Source organism: Myxocyprinus asiaticus, chromosome 20, assembly GCF_019703515.2.
Source record: "Myxocyprinus asiaticus isolate MX2 ecotype Aquarium Trade chromosome 20, UBuf_Myxa_2, whole genome shotgun sequence".
Lineage (NCBI taxonomy): Eukaryota > Metazoa > Chordata > Actinopteri > Cypriniformes > Catostomidae > Myxocyprinus > Myxocyprinus asiaticus.
This window is the reverse complement of record NC_059363.1, coordinates 8,803,344-8,824,444: the sequence shown is the minus strand read 5'-3', so window position 1 is coordinate 8,824,444 and position 21,101 is coordinate 8,803,344. Positions and strand designations below refer to the sequence as shown.

The following is a 21,101-nucleotide window of genomic DNA, read 5'->3' as shown; positions in this document are numbered from 1 at the left end:
TTTTTTCTTCATGTTATATATGTTTTCTTGCAGAAACATTACTATATTTTATTAGATTTCTCTGAAAACAAGACAAAATATCTGTCATTTTGCTGCTCAAGTAAATGTATCATATTTTAGATTTTCTTTTTACTGGAAAACAAGACTTTGCCTGTGATGATGAACAGAGTTGCCATTTCAGTCCCACTGCACCTCCTGCACCCGGCACAGAAAAGTTTATTAGATAATCAAAATGCACCGTAAAATGAGATTTGGAGTTCTGCGAGAATGCAAATGCTCTGTCCACAGAGATGAATGCATAGCCCTTGAAAGTCCCCAAAGATCGGAGCATGTTGTCCCTAAGGGTGCTCTGCACAGTAATGAAAGAGCAATGTGTTTTTGCCTAAATACAGCAGAGGAAGGATACAAATCTTGGTAATGCTGTGAATTGAAATGTCTTAGTGTTGGAAGATAGCACTGTAAAGTTTTCTACCCATAAATCACATAGCTTGTCATTTAGCACATTGGTTAAACATCTTTCTTTTTTTTTTTTCTCGCAAAACAAAGTAATTTCCATAAGAACACGGTTGACTGATGTATATTGTACTGTGTGTCCGCTGAAGTTGAGAGCACAGATTTTTGCCTATGGCACTAGCTGGTGTTTTTCAGTGCATGGACATGTGAAGGTCAGGCGTGAGTGACTGTGGTCAGTTAAATGAGTCAGTAGAAGCCATTAAAATGCTGGGTAATCTAAACAGCTGGCTCAGCATTATTATAGCACTTATGGACTGTGCCGATTTCTTTCCAACATACCTCATCCAGCTGGCACAAAAATGAACTTGTTTAATTGCTCATCATGGTTGGAATACTAATATGGATTTAGTTTGCCAAATTCCTTTCCGTATCAGGATGAATAAGCGCCACCCTTTTGCCTATGGAGGGCCAAATTACTCTAAGTTAAATCATTAAATAAATATTTAAATAAGTCATAAAATACATAATGAAATCATAAAAAAAAATAAAATAAAAATAAAAATAGAAAATAATTAAATGAATCATTGAATCACTAAATAAATCATTAAATGTCCATTGTATTTTATTTTAGCATTAGTCTGCATCTATTTTCATTTTAGCATTATCTTTAGGTAGACTTTTCAATTGGGGATGAGCTTCGTGTCTTTTCATTTTCAGGGTTACATGTATCACCCTTTAAAATTGATTTCTTTGGACTTTTTGTTTAGTAAGTTTAGGCATGTTTTTTCATATTGCAATTATGGCTGGGCATGGTACAGTATGAGATTTGCAGATGAAGTTGCCAACCAAAACGTTGACAATCACTTAAAGGGACAGTTCACCCAAAAATGAAAATTCTCTCATCATTTACTCACCCTCATGCCATCCCAGATGTGTATGACTTTCTTTCTTCTGCAGAACACAAATCAAGATTTTTAGAAAAATATCTCAGCTCTGTAGGTCCACACAATGCAAGTGAATGGTGACTAGAAATTTTAATCTCCAAAAAGTACATAAAAGGCAGAATAAAAGTAATCCATATGACTCCAGTGGTTAAATCCATATCTTCTGAAGCCATATAATAGGTGTGGGTGAGAAACAGATCTATATTTAAGACTATAAAACTATAATTTATACCTTTTTACTATAAATCTCCACTTTCAATTTCACTCCCACATTCTTCTCCTTTTGTTTTTTTGTGATTCTCATTCTTCGTGCATATCACCACCTACTGGTTGGGGCTGGTCAAAGGTGAATTATAGTCTCTGCCACCCTAAAAATGTGTTTTGCCACCCCAACTTGGACCCCGCTCGCATACTGGAGATGGTGCGCAACGCCTTAACCTGTCCGTGTCGCGCATGGTTCTGCAACGTGGTCCCCCCAGGCATCAAGTGGAGAACAGCATTCAAAATCAACAGAATTCATGCTGGTTGTCACCAGTTATGCTACTCTTACCACCCCTTTGTCACCTTGTGAAAAAAATCCTGGACATGCCCCTGCATTCTCTCTCTCTCTCTCTCTCTCTCTCTCTCTCTCTCTCTCTCTCTCTCTCTCACACACACTGAGAGAGACAGAGAAAGAGTGTATATTGTGTAGAGTGTAGTGTAAATGTGTATATAGCCTAGGTATATTTAATGTTACCACGCTTCTTTTTTACCAAGCCAAGTTTTTTTTTATTATATTCCAAGTTAAAGCTATTTAAATCTTGAATCTTGAAAGAGACTTGAGAATTTGGAGTTTTTCAGAACTTTTGTGAAGTGGATGGATTGAATCGATTCATTGAAACGAACCGTCCGAAGGAATCGATTCGCTTAAATGAATCATTGCTTAAATTAAATGAATCATTGCTTACAAAAGCGCGTGTGCTGCAGTCTTCGCCGGGTTGGACAGACACACACACACACACACACACACACACACACACGAGAGAGAGCAAGAGAGAGAGAGAAAAGTGCTTGCACGTCAAAAATGAGCCTGGGGAGAAAAAAAACAAAAAACTTACGCAGTGTCCATCATCAAAGATTCACGTTAACATTTGATAAAGGTCACGCATTTCCTTCCAGTGTTAGTCTACAGTTATTACTCATCAGTCACTAGACTGTAACTACGTATAGTAAGCAAAAACGCGCAAAGTCAGTCGCGCGGAGTAGGAATGACAACCTGACTCATCGCTAATGTGCTCGATGACTTCACTCCGGTTTGTGAGAGGGGATTGCGGCTGTGTGTGTTACTCTGGGGTCTGCTTCCCAGCTCACTGCAATTACTACAGCCGCACTGCATCCGCAAACAGTGTGCCGAAGCTTTTCTTATAAGGGAGTCAGGAATGCGCACCTGATTGTTAGAAATGGAGTGGAACCACGTCGAGACCGTTCAGGAATTCACAGCTGAAGGACAATGCAGCAAAATTAAGGTCCGATCATGCAGAATAACCTGGGACTCTCACCAGGTAAATTCTGTGCTCCCCTTTTGCTAAATATTTCTATGCATTGAGCTGTCATTCCTGTAGTCTGATTCGTGAAGCACAGAACATATTTACTCAGGTGTGCATACTGTTGCAGTGCAAGACTCTGTGATTTCTTTTTTTAAATGTTTAATGTAATAAAATGTAATAAAAGTATTATTGAATTTATGTAGATATTGACCAGTTGTTATAATAAGTGATAGAACTGTGGATCAGGTTACTTTGTCCACTTATATCAGGTGATAGATATGCACAGAGATGTTCTGATCTGTCATGTAATATTTAATTGTGTGCAAAAATTAAATAGGATTTTTTATTACGATTATTATTTTTATTTTATTCAGTTAACCAGAGGTAATTTGTATTGCTCAGAGGTTGCTCATTTATAGCTCTTGGAAGAAGACTTAGAAAGGAGTTCTCGGTTTCATTGAAGTATCAATCTTTTCTCAGATGTTTGTCCTAAAACACCCTTATAGAATTTAAGAAATTTAAATAAGAAATGAAAATTGAAACAAACGTGCCAGATATAGAGGTCTTTATTTCAGCAGTAAAATCTGAATCAGCCTACTTGTGCTAAAAAACTGTTCTCTGCTTAGCAGAAATATTTGAGATCTCATTTGTAATTTCCTTGTCATTGGGAAGTTTGATGAATTGATTGGGAAGGGCAGCAGACTTTTTTTTTAGCACTTGACAACTGTGCTGCCATCTGCAAAAGTGACATATTCTCTATGAGACTTGGATAATAAAGTGTATTTTTGCGACAATTAAAAATGTGAGAATTGTTCTCCTGACAGGTGGAAGTAAAAGTTCTCTAATTACAGCTCATTTGTCAGATGAGATATGAATAGCAGTGGCTGGAAGCAGGCAATGACCCAATGGGCTACGTCATTTCTGTACATTGTGTTGAAGAAAGAATGAAGTGGTAAACAGGAGGGAGGGAACTAGAGAAAAAGGTCTCATGTTGATAATATTATAGGTTCTTTTGGCTGTAATAATGATGACAAGAATATTACAACCTTTAACCAAAGCATCACTCATATGCAGTGCCATGATGGCATATGTCATTATTTACTAATCCTCATGTTGTTTCAAACCCATATGCAGATTTTTTCTTCTTTTTTGTTCTGGAACACAAAAGGAGAAATGTTGAAGAATGTTCAAACTCCTCTTTCCTATACAATGACAATAAAAGTAGGGATGCACCGATATTTCATTTTTTTTTTCCGATACCAATTTTTACAAAAAAAGTATGCCGATACTGATATTTTGCCACTTTCCTATTTTGTCATCATATCACTGTTTTGCTCAGAGATTATGCTTTAAAAACATACAGAGAGGTACAAAGGCTTTTATACTGTTCTAACAACAAATTATTCCAATTTAACATGGATTTGAGATGATGAACACATGATAGGCCAAAAGTTTAAAGAAAGCCAGTCACAATGAAAGTTAAATAGAAGGTAAAAAAAATAAATAAATCAATAAATAAATATCATAGCATGATGATTGATGTAAAAAAATAAATACATTTACTTAAACATTTTTGCACTTTTGTTATACAAGATAGAAAATCACAAATTCATATTATGCATACTTTGGGCAATTCCACGGAAATGTCAATCACATAATTGAAAAATAAAAAGTGTTAACCTAAGGAACAAAACACCCTTTTAAAATATATCATGGTGTAATGGATAATGGATATTGCCGTCCAGACCAGTAGAGGGTGCCGCTTGCTCACACAGTACTGACTGAAGCACTAAAATACATACTACTTTTTAAAATTAAGCAGTGTAAGGTTTAGTAATCGTGCAAGACCATATTGCGATTTTAATCTTAACTCAATCAGTCGTGCAGCCTTTATGGATACCATACCAATGTCTCAGAAATCAAAGTGAGTCAAAGTGTTTTAGATGGTTTCCCTCATCATGTATAGGTAAGTGCCACTTTTACAACTGTCAAGTCTGTAACTCCGGTTTGTCTTTATTAATGTGAGAACGAGAAAGAATACAAATTAAATATTACATGTTCTTACGAGTGCCAGTCCTTCTACATTTTCTGGCTATTATAAATTCTGGATTATGCATTTGAAATCACAGAGTTTTAGCAAAGTGTGTTGATAATTATAAATAAACCATTTTTTTTTTCTTATTGCGTTTTTATGCTTATAACTGACATGCCGATGGTTTGTATTTGGTCAATAATTGGCTGATAAATATTGGGGGCCGATACATCGGTTCATCCCTAGTTAAAAGTGACCACAGCGATCAAGTTTGAAAAAGGACACCATAAAAGTACCCCAGACTTGTGCATTGTTGTGCAGTTGTGCAGTTGTAGTCTTTGAAGCCATACAATAATTTGAGTATATAATGACAGATTTTTTTATTTTTGGTTGAACTATTCCTTTAATATTTTGTGAATGATCTCATCCTGTGGAGGGCCTGTTCCCTCAGAACCACCAGGTGCTCACCAACACCAGAACAGCCCCAGGAGTGACCTCCTTTTTTGTGTCTAGTATCTTTCCTTAGGCAAATCCTCCAACAGATTGTACATCCAAGGTTACAGCTAAGAACGGCACTCTCTAAAAAACAAGGTTGAGGGAAACCTTATATTTTGATGGTAAATCATCTTAAATGTAAGCACAACGAAACCGAAATAAGGTAGGACATAGTGGTAAATTAATCCTTCAAAGGCCCAGTGTGGAAAGTTGTCAGTCCTCTTGCAAAGTGTTCTCTTTGCCCATCAAAAAGAACCTGATTTCATTACGTACTGTATGAATAGTGTTAATCCAGGGTTAAAATGACCCTGGGTTAACAATTTCAAGTGTGAAAAGCCCATTAGTGACAATTCCATTAGTGTCTTCCCCTTCTGTTCAAAATGACCTGAATGGCCATCCTTACCTCAAATTTAACAGTGACTTGCCACATTGACTTTTCTTATAAAGTACTAATGGTGCCTCCATGAAGTCATCGAGATACATGTACCATCCACAGATTAAATGAGGTTTTCACAGTTCTGCTTTGGCTCACTAGGGCTTGTCAGATACTGTAAATTCAGTCATTACATGTGTGCAGTGAGCCAGCTAAGGAAATTGGGAGAAGCCTATGACTCAATTATTTTGAATTTGTACTAGACCAATTTGTAGGACCATGGACTACAATAGACTCATGTTACTTTGCGTTTTTGAGTGGCGGAGTATACATTGTGTATTTGAATATGAATGCATGTCAAGTCATTTTTATTTGTATAGCGCTTTTCACAACACACATCGTTTCAAAGCAGCTTTACAGGAAATCATGCAAGTCATGTGCTTATATAATTATCTATGAGGGAATGTTATAGAGTATGTTGGTGTGTATACACAATTGAAGGACATGGGATAACTGTAAGCATCCTGTTCACTCACTCTAGGCATTTCCTCGTGATTCTGTGGTGAGTCTTTTTGTGCGACTGTGCCCTTTGAACCAGTCATCCTCACACAGAGTTGTTGTTGTTGTTGTTGTTGATTGCTGTTGATATTTCTATTACCCAATGTCACACAGGTGTCTATCCCCAAAAAAAAAAACAACAACAACTTAAATCAGTTTGTACCAGCTTGAACCGGGTCTATTACAGGCACAAGATGGTTAAGTTGTTTATTGTTGCAGGAAGACGAGCTTTACCAGGTAGTAATGCTAAAACCAGTATGAAAGTGGCATTATACTGGTAATATAGCAGATGGTTTAAACTGGTTATTTAAAGTGTCCACACTATCAACCAGCTTAGTTGGTCTAGGTTGGTGTTTTCAGCCGGGTACTTGGCTTTGTAAATATGATTAGCCTACATTTGTCTTGTATGCCGTCATGCTTCTGTGTGGTCTGATTGTGTATTTTTGAACTTTGAGCACCGTCTTCTTAAAAATGAACACAAAATGGCTAAGAGGAGATGTTATGTTTTTTTTGTTGTTTTTTTTTTTAAGTTTTAATTTGATTTGAACTCATTATAGTATGATATTAAAGCAGAATAATCATCTGACATTTGTCCATTTTGATGATCTCAGCCAATAATTATGTCCATTTGTACGCTGAAAGGCATATTCTGGGTTCAATACAAGTTAAGCTCAATCGACAGCATTTGTGGCATGATGTTAATTATCACCAAAAATAATTTGATTTGTCCATCCTTTTCGTTAAAAAAAAAAAAAAAAAAAAGCAAAAATCAAGGTAACAGTGAGGCACTTACAATGGGGCCAATTTTTGGAGGGTTTAAAGACAGAGATGTGAACCTGATAATTTTATAAAAGCACTTACATTAATTCTTCTGTTAAGACTCATGTATTATTTGAGCTGTGAAGTTGTGCAAATCGTAATTTTTTACAGTTGTTTTAGGGTTTTACAGTATGTCATCATGGCTACAAAGTTGTAAAATTAGCAATAACTTTACACTGAAAAAGTTAGTAAGCGATTTTATCGCACTGAAATCATGTTAACACACATATTGTTTATGTCTTGTGGCTATAACAGTGAATATTTTAACGTTTATGGATTAGCCCCATTCACTTTATTGTAAGTGCCTCATTGTAACCCAGATTTTTGCTTTTTTAAAAGAAGAAGGAACAATTCAAAGCCATTTTTTATGGTAATCAATATTATGTCACAAATGCAGTCGTTTGAGCTTAACATGTTTTGAATCCAGAAATATTCCTTTAACAGAATTGTTGGTTCTCCCTTAGGTCAGTTCCAAAATATACAGCTTTCTCCATCGAATTTTTTTTAATGTTTTTTTTTTTAAAGTAAATTATAAGTAAATATTATGTAAAATAAATACCAACATTATCAATTATAGAACTGTTGTCCACTAATTTCATCCCAATCTTTCCCATTTTTAATTCTAACATTTTATGGATGATACAAAACTTTGACTTGAATCCATTTTGTATTTATTTGAACAAGTGAAGTTCAGTCTTACTGTATGCAAAGCTAATTCTATGATACTGTGTGTGTGTGTGTGTGTGTGTGTGTGTGTTTGTGTGTAGGTGGGGAATCCACGTGTGGAGTTGACGCTGTCAGAGCTGCAGGAGATGGCAATGCGACAGCAGCAGCAGATCGAAGCACAGCAGCAGATGCTGATAGCTAAGGTAAGAGCCACCATGTGAAGCCTCATATTTCTTGTGTCATATCTTCAGATCTTTTGCCTCTTATAATCTCTAAACTGTTAGGCAGACAAGAAATGGACTATTTCATGTCCATCCTTTGACAAACCCATGCACTTTTATATAGGGCCAAAACATGCAGCTTTCATTTGAGAAATGTTTCTTTTTTCAGATATCTGTTAAATGTCTCTTTAGTTCTCTATTGCTGTGCTGACTTTACACATACTGAAATTAGGAACCCAGTGTCTGCCTTTAACATAAGCAGGTGAATGCAAACATTCATAGGGGGCATACATGAACACATGGTCATATCGTCTGGAGTGCATGAATTGTCATGTTTGATTAATTGAACTCCTACTCCGTAGTTCCATGTGACCATGTTAGGAATTTTAATGCAGCCTTTTTAATGGATTGCATATTAATTGTGCAACTTTCTTGAGCCTGACGTCATTCGGGTTATTCGACTCTTTTGATATTGTGTTTTGAGAATAATTGTGATTGTTGACGTATATCACACTTAGGTCAGTGTAGGGGGTCAGCTGTGCGTGTTGCCTGAACACAAATTTATTTTCCTTAACAACAGGAAAGGGACTGCACTGACACAGGAAATTAGATCAGCATGGAACTGCAGCTGTCAGGAAGAGGGTGGACGTTAAGATCGCTGGAGTTTGAGCGTGTGTGCGTACATTGGTTCGTCACTTAGTCAGTTCCCGGGAAAAAGTCTCAGAATACTTTGTAAATTTGTTGGCTAGCTGTGTTCTCTACAGTTAATTTATTATACAGTTTCAGTATACGTATCTATATGTACTATCCACTCACCTGACACAAGGTAAAAAACGCATTTCTGTTAGAGGTGTTTGCTGATTAGATATTGGTTTTAGATTGCTAATATATCCATTTTGGTGGATTTATGATAAGATTTGGGAATTTTTCATTGACATTTCTGCAACATTGTTTAGGACAACAAAATGCAGATACTTTATTTTCTCTTGCAGTTTTAACATAGTATACCAAAAAACAAAAAAATGCATATGTTTAAACAAACATTACGGTTTGTAACCGTAAATGTAGTAGCTCTGCAGTTCGAAAGCTCACTTTGTTCATTTGTTCATTCATTTAACACTGGATTATGTTGAGTCAACACTCTTCGTCTGTTTGGCCTGGCTTTGTATTTGCTCATTCTGAAGCAGACTTGAAAGTGCTAGTCAGCATGTCTGCCTGTGCTTTCTATTTCAGTCTCATTCATCATACTTTCACTTTTTTGTAGTATCTTTCTTTTTAAGATTTCATACAGTTGGAGTAATTACAGTTTGATTTTCTGTAGTAAGATGCTTGAAATAGCAAAATAGTCCACTGATGTTAAATCGTAGCATATTCTTAAGCAGCACTGAAATGTAAAAATAAGTCTGTTCTTTTATTACATTCTCCTGTTTTTCCTTTCACTGTTTTTTTCCCATTTGTGCTCTCACAGCTCTCCAATGTGCGCAGTGAGGTGTGTGAAAGGACTGTTTTTGATTGAAGTGGTGTGTTATGTAGAGGTTGACCGATATTGTTTTTTGATGACCAATACGGATACTGATTATTTAAGTGAACATACAGTATAAGTGTCTGATAACATATGGACAGAACACATGTCAAGTTTTAGTTTATTTTGCTTTAAGACACAATAATAACTAAATAATTCATCACTAACCTCTGACGATAAAGTACCTGCTTTATGAGATCCATTCTTTATGACTTTCCATGATTTTCATAACTTTCGGTTCCGTTAATGGTTCTCGAACGTGCCTTCTTGTGTGAATGCAACACCATGCTAAAATACTCTGACAGTATGTCCGTCTCCAAATGAACCAAGAATTGTTACTGTGTTTTGTTTACTAATGGCATGTGAGAATTAAATCAGACTGGATGGTTGTTAATATGACAGTGTGCAGTTTAAGAAAAACACTGAGTTTTTTATAATGATAATTTATGTCATTTTTACGATTTCCATCCCTATTTACGAGACTAATGAATTTAACTTTTACTAAAAAAACAAAAACTGGTCTAAATCTCTTGCCTTAATTAATGCAACTTAAAATTGTATATGTATTTGGTAAAATTTATCTTCAGCTATCTGCGTTCATCTTTGTTTTGGTCTGTGTCTAACTTCAAAGAGTTTGATAACTGTTTATGTGAAAAAGTGAAAATATCGGTTAAAAATTTGGTTAAAACTTATTATCGGTCTATCTCTAATGTTATGTGTGTTTTTTTGAAGATATGTGAACATACCTACATTCCCTCCCTGAATGAAATTGACTGTTACCCTCTCCTCTCCCATCTTATGTTTAGGAGCAGCGTTTGCGGCATCTAAAGCAGCAGGATCCTCATCAGAGCCAGTCAGTGTCTGAAAGCGAGAAGCTTCAGAAGTTGAGAGAAAGGGTGGACAGTCAGGAAGCCAAACTAAAGAAGGTCCGTGCCATGAGGGGCCAAGTGGACTACAGCAAGCTCATCAATGGCAACCTCTGTACGTACAGCAACCTCTGTACAGCCATGTCAATGTCAACAGACTTACAGTTTTTCTGAATTGCTAAAACACGTTTCTTGAAACCTTCACCCATTTTCTCACAACTTTAAACACAAAACCAAATCTTCAAACTAGATTCACAAAACCCCTGACTCTTCCGAATCTGATTGATTCGACAAATGGGTTTAGGCCACTAAGCATTTGGGGTTTAGTGTTTTAGCAATTCAGAAAAACTGTAACTATGCTTTAGAGACTTAGTTGTATGGGGTCAGATTATAGCAGGGATCACAGTTTGACTTATACTCCACTGTCCAAGCTTTAACACTGGAAAGGATATTGTGGGTTGGACTGATTTGTCAGACCAGTTTGTCTCCATTAAGGCTGTGCACAAAGAAAATCTCTCCAAAATTATTTTGGCCTCTTTAGCCACACTTAAAAATGTATAAATGTCATTGCATTAAATAACAAAATTCAAACCATTCAAAACGCTGGATAGAAAAAAATAAAAAATGGTAGAGAACCTTGAGTCGGCGGCTCTTTTCAGTTGTAAGTACTACAGTATATATAACAAGAAAGTTGTTCCTTGTGCGTAAATAGTGCTTGTTTAACAAAACCATAGTAGGTAATTTTCATGGTTGTTGTTACTATGTCTTGTACTCAAGTCAAGGAACACTGTCCATGTTCCTGGATGAAGTATGTCCGGAATCTGTTCATACTCACCTGCATACCTAAAAAAATTACTCTTTTAGTGCATCCTTCATCAAATGCAGTACAGCAATTACTCTGACAGAATGTGATTTTGGGTGTTGGGTGACTTCATACATCCACTAAAATGACCTTGGGATCAGTAGGATAAAAATAATTGTAAAAATAGCTATATATATATATATATATATATATATATATATATATATATATATATATATACACACACACACAGTTGTGCTCAAAGGTTTGCACACCCTGGCAGAAATTGTGAAATTTTGGCATTGATTTTGAAAATATGACTGATCATGCAAACAAACTGTCTTTTATTTAAGGATAGTGATCATATGAAGCCATTTATTATCACATAGTTGTTTGGCTCCTTTTTAAATCATAATGATAATCACCCAAATAGCCATGATCAAAAGTTTACATACCCTTGAATGTTTGGCCTTGTTACAGACACACAAGGTGACACACACAGGTTTAAATGGCAATTAAAGGTTAATTCCCACACCCGTGGCTGTTTAAATTGCAATTAGTGGCTGTGTATAAATAGTCAATGAGTTTGTTAGCTCTCACGTGGATGCACTGAGCAGGCTAGATACTGAGCCATGGGGAGCAGAAAAGAACTGTCAAAAGACCTGCGTAACAAGGTAATGGAACTTTATAAAATGGAAAAGGATATAAAAAGATATCCAAAGCCTTGAAAATGCCAGTCAGTACTGTTCAATCACTTATCAAGAAGTGGAAAATTCAGGGATCTCTTGATACCACAACTGCCAGAAGAATTGTTCGGGATGCAAAGAAAAACCCACAGGTAACCTCAGGAGAAATACAGGCTGCTCTGGAAAAAGATGGTGTGGTTGTTTCAAGGAGCACAATACGACGATACTTGAACAAAAATGAGCTACATGGTCGAGTTGCCAGAAAGAAGCCTTTACTGCGCCAATGCCGCAAAAAAGCCCAGTTACAATATGCCCGACAACACCTTGACACGCCTCACAGCTTCTGGCACACTGTAATTTGGAATGACGAGACCAAAATAGAGCTTTATGGTCACAACCATAAGTGCTATGTTTGGAGAGGAGTCAACAAGGCCTATAGTGAAAAGAATACAATCCCCACTGTGAAGCATGGTGGTGGCTCACTGATGTTTTGGGGGTGTGTGAGCTCTAAAGGCACGGGGAATCTTGTGAAAATTGATAGCAAGATGAATGCAGCATGTTATCAGAAAATACTGGCAGATAATTTGCATTCTTCTGCACAAAAGCTGCGCATGGGATGCTCTTGGACTTTTCAGCATGACAATGACCCTAAGCACAAGGCCAAGTTGACCCTCCAGTTGTTACAGAAGAAAAAGGTGAAGGTTCTGGAGTGGCCATCACAGTCTCCTGACCTTAATATCATATCATTGAGCCACTCTGGGATAGATCTCAAAAGTGCGGTTCATGCAAGACGACCAAAGACTTTGCATGACCTGGAGGCATTTTGCCAAGATGAATGGGCAGCTATACCACCTGCAAGAATGGTCTCATAGACAACTATTACAAAAGACTGCACGCTCTCATTGATGCTAAAGGGGGCAATACACAGTATTAAGAACTAAGGGTATGCAGACTTTTGAACAGGGGTCATTTCATTTTTTTCTTTATTGCCATGTTTTGTTTTATGATTGTGCCATTTTGTTATAACCAACAGTTGAATATGAATCCCATAAGAAATTATAGAAATGTGTTTTGCCTGCTCACTCATGTTTTCTTAAAAAATGGTACATGTATTTCCAATTCTCCAAGTGTATGCAAACTTGAGCACAACTGTATATATATATATATATATATATATATATATATATATATATTTGTTATCTATGCAATGACATTCATACATATTTAAGTGTCCAAATATGTTTTAATGCCATTGTAGCTCTCTGAAGTTAACAGTTTAATACCATTGTTAGAGAGTACAGTGAAATTTCATCCTCTGCTCCAGTTGCTTTTGCCGTCCACTCCCTCTGTGTTCCTGGCAGTGGATCAGTCAGTTGGAGCATATCTGAACTGTTAAACAAGGAGTGTTCCAGCAGGGGTGTGGAAGAGCCTTTGGATGTTTTCTCTCCCGTCACAACATCTATGGGATAAAAACAAAGATCACAATATCATTCCTCTCTATTTAGAGTTTGTTGCACTGCTCATGAACTGGCTTATGATATGTGACCTTGGGGAGTGGACATCTTAGATCAAGTAGCAATTTTTCCTGGACCTCACTCCCACACACACACCCACTTCACAAATCCTCAGGCGCTAACTTATGTATGAAGCATATCAACAGTGACCCATGCATTCACATAGATAGGATATATTATCGGAATGCTATGTGTATGTCTTTCAGCTGCAGAAATTGAGCATGTTAGCAGCCTGTTCCAGGAAAAGCAGGCAGAACTGCAGTCGGCCATGCTAAAGGTGGATCAGCTCACGCAACAGCTAGATGATCTGCGACGGGGGCGTCTCAACGGGCTGCAGCCTCTGGGGGGACCGGTGACCTGCAATGCTGCGCTGGAACTACGCAAACTCTACCAAGAACTGCAAGTACGTATTTTTGTGCTTTAGACAAAACTTATCTATCTATATATACAGTGTACCTGAATTTTTTTTTTAGCTCATTTTATCTTAGATATTTGACTTTCGTGGGAAAACAGTAATAGGAAATAGAGATTATTTTAATCCATTAATGCTTTTTGATCATCGAAATTATTTCCTTCCCCAGTGAATTATTGAAAGACTTTGATGCAGTTTCCTGTTTTGCTCTTTATTTATTAATTAATTGTTTTCCACCCGAATCTGTAAAGTTGTTTGTGCGATGGTTCGTGACCCAAAGGGATATCGCATAAAATATTAAGATAATTAAGCATGTTTTCAAACTCCAAAGATATTAGTTGCATGAACTGTTTGACATTTGATTAAACAGGAAAATATTCCAACAGATATATTCACATAATAATCAATTCTGTAAATGTGTGTGTGACACATGCGTGTTTGTATTAACATTTAGATCCGAAACAAGCTAAATCAGGAACAGAACAGCAAGCTACAGCAACACAAGGATATGCTTAATAAGCGTAACATGGAGGTGACCATGATGGACAAGCGTATCGGGGACCTCAGAGAGCGTCTCTACAAGAAAAAAGCAGAGGCATGTGAAAAAGAACAGACCTGCGAAGTCATTGCAGCCCAATTTTGAAGTTAGCCAGAAGCACCAGATGCACTGTTAAGTTACATTGAGCTGCATCATAAATCATTGCATATTTACTGTTTAAAGATGCAAACTGGAATTGATTAAGCCATGCCACTTAAGCACAAAGAATTTGTTTCAACATAAATATAGAAGTATTGTCTCAATAGATGCATACATAGTTATATTCAAGGCTGTTTGTTAATATATACTAGTAGCCTGCCAATTGCAGCATATTTTTTTTAAGGTGTTAACTAGATGCTTCTGGTTTAATTGTGTTCTGAATGGCCATTCCTTTTCTCCACAGCTTGGCCGAATGAGTGGCCCGCCCTCCCCTCAGCCCACCTCAGGCAGCTCTGGCCGGGTGGCAGCAGTCTGTCCCTACATCCAGGTCCCGATGCCCGGGCGACAGGAAGGAGGCTACAATTTACCTCCCGATCCCCTAAAGCCACAGTCACTCTCTGCTCCTTCTACAATCAACCATGCTCGATCCAAGTCAGGTCAGTCTTTTCCCCTTATTCTTTGACAACATTTTACCCTTGCCACTTCCCTGGATTGCAACAAGCAGCCTCACTCATCAATGTCTGAAAATGTGTCCATATAAACAGCCTCTTCTAAAACAAGCATCAAACAGGTTTACAGGAGGTCAAGATCCCTTTCAGTGGGATATTACAACCGAGAAGATGATAGATGCATCAGATCATTACGCTTGAGCCTTGAAGGTTGTGAAAATCCATCACTCAGCATCAAGCACCAAGCTCCTCCTTTACTTTCCTTGTGAAAATTAATCTTCTTTCTCACTATTTCTGTATAACCTCTCATTCAGCTTAATTTAATTTTCAGTATATGCTTCTCTCATTTCCCCCAAAAAAATCATAGTAGCAAATCTTTATCATTCTTGACATCATGGTCAAGCTAACAACAAGGTTTTAACAAGGATTGCGGCGTTACTTTCCATCCAAAAGGAGGAGCTCCTAAAGACACAGTTTTGAAACATGGCTTTATTCAGATTTTCTCATTAACTTCATACTAAAAAAAAAAAAAACTTTTTTTAATTGCTAACATCCTTTTTCATTCTCTCATGTCTTTCAACTGTTCTCCTCCCCTTGTATTCGTTTGTCATGCTTGTGTGCCATGTATGTGCGGGCGGCGGCACAGAGGAAGACAGGGTGAGGATGCCTGCAGGCCCATGGAAGGTCTCAGACTTAGACATCATAGTGGACCCTCTGGTGCCATTCTCAGACCCTAAAGAGGGGCCAGAGGCTCCCACAGACTCCAACTTTACCACTAGTGAGTGTTTGGGCTTGACAGCAGGAGAAAATCTCTGACCAGCATAAAATGTACAATATAAAATAAGTTTGCACTTCTTTTTACAGTACAGAGTTTGCCATAATAAGACAAGTAAGAAAAAATTGGTAAAAAATTTAACTATGCACCGATATATTGGCCAATTATCTGCATTATCTGCATTTTTTTTTAATTCCCTTTTCTCTCAATTTGGAATGCCCAATTCCCACTACTTAGTAGGTCCTCGTGGTGGTGCGGTTACTCACCTCAATCCACGTGGCGGAGGACAGGTCTCAGTTGCCTCCGCTTCTGAGACAGTCAATCCGTGCATTTTATCACGTGGCTCGTTGTGCATGACACCGTGGAGACTCCGCATTTGGAGGTTCATGTTACTCTCCGCAATCCACGCACAACTTACCATGCGCCCCATTGAGAGCGAGAACCACAAATCGCGACCACGAGGAGGTTACCCCATGTGATTCTACCCTCCCTAACAACTGGGCCAATTTGGTTGCTTAGGAGACCTGGCTGGAGTCACTCAGCACACCCTGGATTCAAACTCGCAACACCAGGGGTGGTAGTCAGTGTCAATACTCACTGAGCTACCCAGGCCCCCATCTGGCGATTGTTAAAAAACAGCTGATGATCAGGGCCGATTATTTCCTGTCAATCAAAAGGGTTGGGAAAATGTGTCAGACAATTAGCCTACAACTCGTGCAGTGTGTGAAAGAAAATGTTTCTTGTGTGGAATTACTTTTAATTGGGTGACAGTGACAGAAGATTTGTAAGCTTTACTTTTCAGAATTCAGTTAATGTGAGTTAAGAATTTAGTTGAGATTATAACCAAGACCAATTACTCATAGAGAATACATTTATTTAAATTTCTTTTAAAGTTGTGCTATTAATTATCAATGATTTGACAAGGTAGCATAGAAAAGCAGAACAGCCAAACTACAGTAACTGTACTGTTATCGGCAGATGTTTTAAATAATCAGATATATTTTTATATATTTTTATATACAGTATATATTTAAATCTACATAATTTGCAGCAGTTGCTACTGTACATAATAAATACATTGAAATAATTTGATCATAAATTTCACACACATACACTGACCTATTATAGCTACAAATAACTGAACACCAGCTTGCACTTGGTTTGTCAGTACCTATGAGTTAAGTCTTATACAGTTTACAGTATAAGAGCTTACCACATGGTTACTGACACACTAAGTGCACAAAACAGCAATTTGAGCCCCACATATTTTTCGCTTAAAAAGAAGTACATTTAATGTATCCCTACAGAGCAATCCACAGGACTCCTAAAACCGTGGTGGAAATAACAGAAACAATTATGTAACAACAATTTTTTATAAGCAGTCATGCAAATGTCAGCCTTGCCTAAAGAATACATAACAAAGCAGTATTCATTTCAACCTTTATAATAGTATAAAAATGTTACCTATTTAGAGAAAAGAAAACCCCATTTCTGATCTGCTTTAATCCTTTCCTTCACTGCATTTCTCCATTATTGGACTTGGCATTCATCTTTCCCGTTAGTTTGATTGGGTGTCTGTCAGACAGACGGGATAAACATGCGTCATCGCCTGTGACTTTGACAAGCAGATCAGTGGACACATAGGCTTAGTAATCCATTTAACCCAGAGAGAGCTGTATCTGAGCAGAGGACAGAACAGAAATACACCCCCACTCAAACCCCTGATTTAGAAGTGTGCTTATGTCACAGGGGTCAGAGATGTGAGTGTTGTCCCATTTGAGACTCATCTCCTGCTTTAATGACCCTATGAGCAGGTCAGTCTGTGACATAATGAGGCTGACTTGAGAAAGAGCATACACATTTCTGTCTCTTTCCACCAAACTCATACGGTATACTGCTGTGCTCCCTACAGCTAATGATGCAAACTGGCCCTCCTTCAGCAATAGTGGGGTTCTTCTGAATCCCCCAGACTGGAAGGACACAAGACAAGATCACACCAGCAAGATGGGTACCTCAGACAAGGTGAGATTATATAGTACTCACTAATGTCTCCTAAAGCTTAAGTAGTAAGTGTTCTTATGGAAGACATCTTTGAATTTGTGGTTAACTCATTGTTTCATCTCTTTGCAGGAAGCCCCTAAGTTGTTGGGGACAGTAACAGCATTGTCTAAACAGCCTCCACCCATCTATGGCACATATCCCAGTGCAGGCCATCACTCCATAGTCTGTGCCACCAGCTCTTTGCCCCGCTCTGCTCCTGGTACTTTAGCCTGGCAGAGAGCACCCCCTGTCTCTGGTTCCCCCTCACTGCAGATCCAACAGCGGATAACAGTGCCACCCAGCCCCACGCCTGGATCAGCTCTCTTTCCTCAGGGTGAGAGGACAGATCCTCCTCTGGCTGTGGCGGTGCATCCCTTTATTCCAGACAGAGGGTCCCGGCCTCAGTCTCCAAGGAGGGGCCCTGCCACTATGAACTCAAGCTCCATTTACAACATGTACCTACAGCAGTCTACTGCCAAACACTACTCCAGTAGTAGCAAAGCTGCTGTCAAAGCAGGTAAAAAGTGATGCATTTAAGCTTAATCCACACACTGAAATATTTTATGTTCCTTTCTTTTAAATGTGCTTTCTTTTCATTGGTCTCCAGTATATGGAAAGCCAGTCCTACCAGGCTCCACCTCTCCCTCCCCAGTTCCTCCCTACCAGTCCTCCAGAGATGAAGTGGACAGGGAAGCTGACCAAGAGAGTGCTCCCCTCCCTCCACCCAGTGTGGAGAACATCCCTCGCCCTCTCAGCCCAACCAAACTGACTCCTGTGGCCCACTCTCCTCTCCGTTATCAAAACGACATAGACCTAGAGGTGCTGAGAAGGAAATTAGCCAATGCACCTCGACCACTGAAGAAGCGAAGCTCCATCACAGAGCCAGAAGGACCCAGTGGGCCTAACATTCAGAAGCTTTTATATCAGCGCTTCAACACCCTTGCAGGGGGTATTGAGGGTGGAGTGAGTGGTACACCTTTCTACCAGCCTGACAGTCCTCTTAGATACATGGCCACAGGCCTGGGTGATGTGGACACTGCCAATGGAAACCAGATGGAGTTTAACATGTTAGCTGGACCTTCAGCAGAGACTAACATCCCAGACACTCCTACCACTTCTTCTGCGTCACCTACAGCAAATGCCAATGAAAACCAGCTGATGCATACATCCACAGAATCAGGGGGAACCCAGTCTGATGATGCCTCAGGCCCTTCACTTAAGGACAACCCTGAGGACAATCATAACAACAACCACACCAGTGTTACAGGCACACAACCTAGCTCAGTACCAGAAGCCCACTCTCCTGTAGAGCAGGACACCACAACACAGTCAGACACTTCTCCATGTATGCCTATGGTGAGTTGGCACTAAGCTTGTTGGCTTGATTATTGAGCATATCTTCGAAATGGTACATGTCCATTATTTGACTCAAAAGCCACTTTTCCACCTTCAGTCTGAACGGTTCTCGATGCGGTTATGGTTTCTTTTTCTACTAGGGTACTGTGAAATCAGTATTAGACTGGACTGACTAAGCAAGTGACCAATCGTGAGAAGCCATGTCACCACAGACGTTCAGCAGAATGGTTCTCTGTTCTGAGTATGGTTAGCTAACCGTACTGAGAAATACAGGCTGGGAATGGTTAAGAATCGTTCCTTACCGAACCGTGCTCAAGTGGAAATGCTACTGGAACTTTTACTCACCGTTCTCAGAACCGTTCTGACCAATAGTGGAAAAGCGTTTATAGACTTGTTGAAAAAGGGCTGTTCTTGTTCTCATCTAAGAAGAATCTCAAGCTCTTGAATATTTTAGTCCACAAATATGAACTGAATTAATTTTTCACATTACAGGTCAAGCGCACCAACCTGAAGAAGCCGGGTTCTGAGCGGACAGGACACGGCCTGAGAGTAAAGTTCAATCCTCTTGCACTGCTTTTGGATGCATCTCTTGAGGGTGAATTTGACTTGGTGCAAAGGATTATCTATGAGGTACCATTCAGCTGCCTCAGTCCACTTGCATCTACAACATATAACTTGAAAGAGACTCACAAGTACTGTAGCTCGCCAACAGTTTGTGTTTGTTGTTTTTGTTTGGCTCCTTCCTTAGGTGGACAATCCCAGCACTCCAAATGATGAGGGTATCACCCCCCTCCATAATGCAGTTTGTGCAGGTCACCACCATATTGTGAAGTTCCTGCTGGACTTTGGGGTCAATGTCAATGCAGCAGACAGTGACGGATGGTAAGAACTATTACTTTGTCGGATTGGTTATCTTAAGAAATATTACTAATACTTCAGCAGTCATTTTATCTGTGTTAGGGACAATTGAAAATTTGTTTTCATTTCATATTGTACAGTAGAGGTACTGTACTGTTGCACTTTATTTTGTTTTGAATACTATTATGATGCTAGTGAAACTTTGTAATACAGCACTTTTCATACCACTGTCTCCTTAAGATGATTCGCTTATGTTTTCCTCTTTTGTAAGTCGCTTTGGATTAAAGCGTCTGCCAAATGAATAAATGTAAATGTAAATGTAAATGTAAATGGTAAGTTGTGCGTGAATCACGGAAAATAGCATGAGTCTCCACATGCTATGAGTCTCCACGGTGTCATGCACAGTGAGCCACGTGACAAGATGCGCGGGCTGACTATCTCAGAAGCGGAGGCAACTGAGACTTGTCCTCCGCCACCCGAATTCAGGTGAGTAACCGCGCCACAATGAGGACCTAGTAAGCAGTGGGAATTGGGCATGTTAAATTGGGGAGAAAAGGGGAGAAAAAAAAGAAAGAAAAAATAAATTAGATAGTGAACGATATAGGGTTCGGGTCGGGTTCGGGCTTAAAATCTGACGGTATCGTTCGGGCCGGGTTTCATTTTAAGGCTCGTGCAGACCTCTATTGTACAGGTGTATAATTCACACTCATGAATAATGTAAAATGTTTGTATATGAGGGAAATTTAACAGTATTATTATAAATGAAAAATAGTACTGCTATGGACTAACACTGTTTGGCATCAGGACCCCTCTGCACTGCGCAGCCTCATGCAACAATGTTCATCTCTGCAAGCTGCTAGTGGAGTCTGGAGCTGCCATTTTTGCCACTACAATTAGTGATGTAGAGACTGCAGCAGACAAGTGTGAGGAGATGGAGGAGGGCTACATCCAGTGCTCTCAGTTTCTATATGGTAATATCTAAAACATTCTGGTCTGGTAATTCTTATTGTTAAGTGTGTATTCCTAGTGTAGTGACT

The 21,101-nt window shown here is 38.7% G+C and overlaps 1 protein-coding gene across 5 annotated transcripts in view; it reads left to right on the top strand.

Moving 5' to 3' along the window:
• Positions 1–21,101, top strand: part of LOC127411184 (apoptosis-stimulating of p53 protein 1-like) — a 52,053-nt gene that overhangs the window by 29,593 nt on the left and 1,359 nt on the right. For 3 of the 5 annotated variants that reach the window (XM_051646573.1, XM_051646572.1, XM_051646575.1), the window contains 12 exons: positions 7,968–8,069; positions 10,416–10,590; positions 13,684–13,880; positions 14,344–14,484; positions 14,831–15,023; positions 15,682–15,813; positions 17,723–17,832; positions 17,941–18,367; positions 18,458–19,206; positions 19,699–19,836; positions 19,955–20,088; positions 20,869–21,035. In XM_051646573.1, the coding sequence (XP_051502533.1) occupies positions 7,968–8,069; positions 10,416–10,590; positions 13,684–13,880; positions 14,344–14,484; positions 14,831–15,023; positions 15,682–15,813; positions 17,723–17,832; positions 17,941–18,367; positions 18,458–19,206; positions 19,699–19,836; positions 19,955–20,088; positions 20,869–21,035 (2,665 nt within the window). Of the gene's footprint in view, positions 1–2,479; positions 2,939–7,967; positions 8,070–10,415; positions 10,591–13,683; positions 13,881–14,343; positions 14,485–14,830; positions 15,024–15,681; positions 15,814–17,722; positions 17,833–17,940; positions 18,368–18,457; positions 19,207–19,698; positions 19,837–19,954; positions 20,089–20,868; positions 21,036–21,101 lie in introns of those variants that run through there. The other 2 variants (XM_051646576.1, XM_051646574.1) reach the window with 2 other exon arrangements.